The 4,353-nt window shown below is 43.8% G+C and overlaps 1 protein-coding gene across 1 annotated transcript; it reads right to left on the bottom strand.

Moving 5' to 3' along the window:
- Positions 1-808: 808 nt before the first annotated feature.
- Positions 809-3,994, bottom strand: PABPC4L (poly(A) binding protein cytoplasmic 4 like). Its single transcript, XM_061384182.1, has one exon. The coding sequence runs from the start codon at positions 2,905-2,907 to the stop codon at positions 1,795-1,797; it is 1,113 nt and encodes a 370-aa protein (XP_061240166.1). The 5' UTR covers positions 2,908-3,994; the 3' UTR covers positions 809-1,794.
- Between the last annotated feature and the right edge of the window lie 359 nt (positions 3,995-4,353).

Below are 4,353 nucleotides of genomic sequence, written 5' to 3'. Positions count from 1 at the left end.
TATCAAGAGAAAATTGTCACATTATGGTACAAACATTGAAAGGAAGATAAAAAAATTGTTAAAATTATAGTGCAAATACTTACTTCCAACTACAAATGGAAGCTGACTGTGTCATACTGTCAAATTAGGTAAGCAGTTTTAAGAAGGTTTATAAGTACGATTCTATTTTTGTTAAATTATGTGTATAAGTTTAGAAAAAAATTGGGGAGGAGATGCAACATATTTTAACAGAAGATCTGTCTCCACAGTAGCATTACATGTTGCCATAATTTTTTCATTGTCTAAAAGATACTTTTAATTTAGAAAATGTGCAATGAATGTTCATATATTTGATAGAAAAATAAACAGAAACAGGTTTTCTCATTCTTTCACAGCTAAAGTATTGCCAAAGTAAAACATTTTAATATTCTGTAATACTGTACTGGTAATATATGAAACACAAGACTTGGATATATGGTTTCAGGGAGCAACTAAGCAGAGGGAAAAAAAAATAAAACAACAAAACTATTTTCTAAGACACCTTTGGTATGAGACAATCAGAATTTTAAAAGTAATTAGTTAAATGTAAATAACTCTTGCATCTATTTCCAAACTGGATTTCAAATAGCACACAGTAAAAGTCAGTGAAAGGCAGGAGAGAAGAAAAGTCTGGAAATGGGACTGAAATCAAAATTATTCTGGACAACAAGCTAAGTGATGTAACTTCAATTTATCAGAAAATTAGTTAGTGAGCTTCTGATTAATCAAAGCTAAAAGTGAGCTGTAATGGGTTACAAAGCTCTTAAAGTCCAATAAAAGGGACATGGAGGTCATAAAAATAGGAAAGTTTTACTTTTCTGAACCCTGAGATAGTATCACTACATGGAACAACATATAACAGAGATTAGAAAACACAGTTGTTAAACAAAATTTCTATGTTCCCTATATATGACTTACATAATATTGGTTCCTGAATCAAAACTTAAGGCATAATTTTATGCTGTATACAAAGGCCAATTTTTGACCTGAATTGATACACGGTTATAACTTAAGGAATGTAAAAGTTAAGGTTTTACTACTCAAGTCACAAATCTGATAACCAGCAAGCACCTGAATTATGTCAATCAATGGAAAGAACAGTAAAATATCCTATAAAGCAGATTTGTAGGCAACACTAAAGTAATTCCATCATTAATTTTAGCCGTCAGAAAAACAATCATTTCAGGATAAAAACCGAAAGAAAATTCAATGATTTTCTACTATTTTAAACATTAATTCAAAATGAAATTAGATACTGAGTTTGTAGTAGGAATTTTTAAACTTTGGTTTCTTTTAAAAACATTAGATGAGAGATTAGAAAGTTTCTTTTTATAAAAATAAATTACTTTGCAATGCTTAGGTATAAGAACTACTTTGAGCATATTTTCATGGAAGAAATTAAAGCTAGCAATACTATAAAAATAAGAAAAAGTATGCAAAAAACGCAAGTAATTACCACACTTCAGTTGGTTCAAAATGTAGTAAAAATATATCTAATTATACTTATTACTATGAACACTGTATCAAAATTGAAAAAATATACCATATTATAATTACATGGTGTTCCTCTGTAAAAAGAACCAAGGTTCTAAGATTCACTTATTTTTTCTCCAAAGGAAAATAAATAGCTTTGTATACAAAACTTTCCACCACAACGTTTACTAACTAACCAGCCATCAGCTGGAATTTAAAATTTACTGAGGAGAATTCAGGCAGAGATCACTAACATTTCTTAGTCTGCAGCACACACTGGCTGATGCAGAAAGTTTTCCTCTCCTAGGGTTTCTGGGCCAGGGCGATGTTGAGTGGCTTGGAGCCTAAGATGCGGCCATTCATCTCCGTCATTGCTTTAGTGGCCTCCTCCGCAGAGGAGAAGCAGATCAAGCCAAACCCTTTGCTTCGCCCTTCTTCCTGCATTACCTTAACCCTGCTAATTGATCCAAATGAAGAAAATTCCCTCCGCAGTTTTTCATCATCAATGGTCTCATCCAGGTTCTTAATATAGAGCTTCGCACCCTGGCACCGCCGAAATCTTTCATGTTTCAGCTGCTCAAACATTTGCTTTAACTCAGCCTGTCGCTCTGCTTTCTTCTGTGCCCGGCCTACAAAAAGCAGCTGTCCGTTTATGTCCTTTCCATTCATTTCTTCAACAGCCCTTTTGGCAGCCTCGTGGCTATCAAAACTCACAAAGCCAAAGCCTTTGGATTTTCCACTGGAATCTGTCATAACCTTAACACTCAGGGTTTTGCCGTACTTGCTGAAAACTTCCTTTAGTCTCTCATCATCCATCTCATCTCCGAAATTTTTGATGTAAACATTGGTGAATTCATGGGCTTTGTTTTGAAACTCGGCTTCTCGATCTTTGCGGCTTTTGAATCTGCCAACAAACAGCCTGCAGTCCTTAAGCAGTGCCCCATTCATCTCCTCGATGGCCCTGTCTGCAGCAATCTGGTTTTGAAAGTGCACGAATGCATAGCCCCGGGAGCCGTGATCATCACTCATCACCTTGGAGGACAGGATCTTCCCAAACGCTGAAAAGTGTTCATAAAGGGTTTTGTTATCAATGGATCTGTCCAGATTCTTGATGAACACGTTCCCAATTCCAGATTTCCTTAAGTAGGCGTCACGTTGAGACCACATGAGACGGATGGATTTGCCCTTTATCAGGTCAAAGTTCATGGTGTCCAGGGCCTTTTGGGCATCCGCCAGCTGCAGAAAGTTCACATAGGCGTAGCCCAGGGAGCGGCGGGTGACCAGGTCCCTGCAGATGCGGATGGACAACACGGGGCCCACGGCGCTGAACTTCTTGAACAGCAGGTCCTCGGTGACATCCGCATGGAGGTCACCTACGTACAGGGAGGCCTGGCGGTACTTGGCTGCTATGTTCATCTTGCTCCTCACCACCAGAAGCCGGTCCCTAAAGAGCTCCTGGAGTGATTTCTGCAGGAGTGTGGCCCGGGCTCATGCGTGGTGGCCTCTGAGTCACGGCTTTGAGGCTCAGTGTTGGGGTGCACGTACGGCTCCCCAAGCTCAGGCATCATCCTCATTCCAAAACCCCTCAGGAGCCAGTCCGGCCCATCCTGGTACAGGAGTGACAGAACTTTGAAATGTCAAAGAAAGGCTCCCAGGACAAGCCTGTCCTTCCCGGCCAGTTTGTGAGCAATCTTCAGGTGGTGGGGCTGGCCTTCCATCTGAGTGTTCTCCACTCTGGTTCAGCCCTCTGGTCGCTGGTTTCCAAATAAAAATAGGCCTTGCTCAAGCCAGTTTAAAGTTACAGCCTCCGGGGAAGAATTCCACAAGTGGCCGCTGAGGCAACGACCCGGGACCCGGCGCGCGGCGGCGAAAGCGGGGCCCCGGAGCCCCGAACCGCCCGGGACCGGGTCGTGCTGGCGGCGCCGCCGGGCGCGGCCGGGGGCTCCGCGGGCTCCGCGCGCCCTGACCGATCCCGGCCGTTTTCCTCCCTGAAGACCCCGCGCGGAGCCCTGGGAAGGACGGGTGGGGGATGGGGAGGCGGACAGATCGACGGGGTGGATGGACGGAAGGACTGACGGCCGCGGCCCGCTGGGCTGCAGAGGCCGAGCAGGGGCTGGGGGCTCACCCGGGATGCGGACGGCGCGGGGCGGACGGGAAGCCCGGAACTCGCGCGCTCAACTTCCCGCGCACTCGCTGCCAAGGGGGATGTTTTCTTTTTAATATTTTTGGAGAATGTTTTTCTTCCCACCCGCCCCTCTCGCTCACTTCCCACCCGCCTCCGAAGGCTTGGCTGAGGAGCAGGAGGCGGTGACCAGGGTGGAGAAAAGACAGCCTAGGGGAGTGGCCCTAATAAACCCACCCGCCCGCTGGCCCTGGCGTTAAGTCTGACTGCGGGAGCTTTGCCAAGTGTGGATCTGGGCTTGTCACTTCCTAACTTCAAACTGTCCAGTGGCTTCCTTTGACTCTTGGATAAGATCCAACATCCGTACCTTGTTCTACAAAGTTCTGCGGGATTCCTTCCACGTTCAGCCTCAACTGCCCCCTGGATCCCTTACTAAACTACATGCCTTCTTTTGTTCAGGGGCAGCTTGACAAAGCTGTGTAGATGCTCTTTCCAAACAGAAGTTTCCCCTGTACAACTTTTGAAAAACTTCAGTTTTCACTCTTAGAAAGTTACACTACCTTGTATTTTCCTGGAGTTTGTCTAATTTAAATATATTGTACATTCCATGGCAGTAGGGACCATAAACTCGTTTTATTTCCTGGCTTAACTTGGAGAAATGAGGTGCTCAGCGTTTACTGAAAGAATCCATTGCGTGGAATAGATGAGATATTTAATCTGACATTGGTTTTTATGCCTGG

Source organism: Bos javanicus, chromosome 17 (assembly GCF_032452875.1).
Source record: "Bos javanicus breed banteng chromosome 17, ARS-OSU_banteng_1.0, whole genome shotgun sequence".
Lineage (NCBI taxonomy): Eukaryota > Metazoa > Chordata > Mammalia > Artiodactyla > Bovidae > Bos > Bos javanicus.
The sequence above is the reverse complement of the archived record's forward strand: the minus strand, read 5'-3'. Positions and strand labels throughout refer to the sequence as shown.

Coding starts and splice junctions, on each gene's coding strand:
- PABPC4L (XM_061384182.1), bottom strand. CDS start 2,907: ATGAACATAGCAGCCAAGTACCGCCAGGCCTCCCTGTACGTAGGTGAC.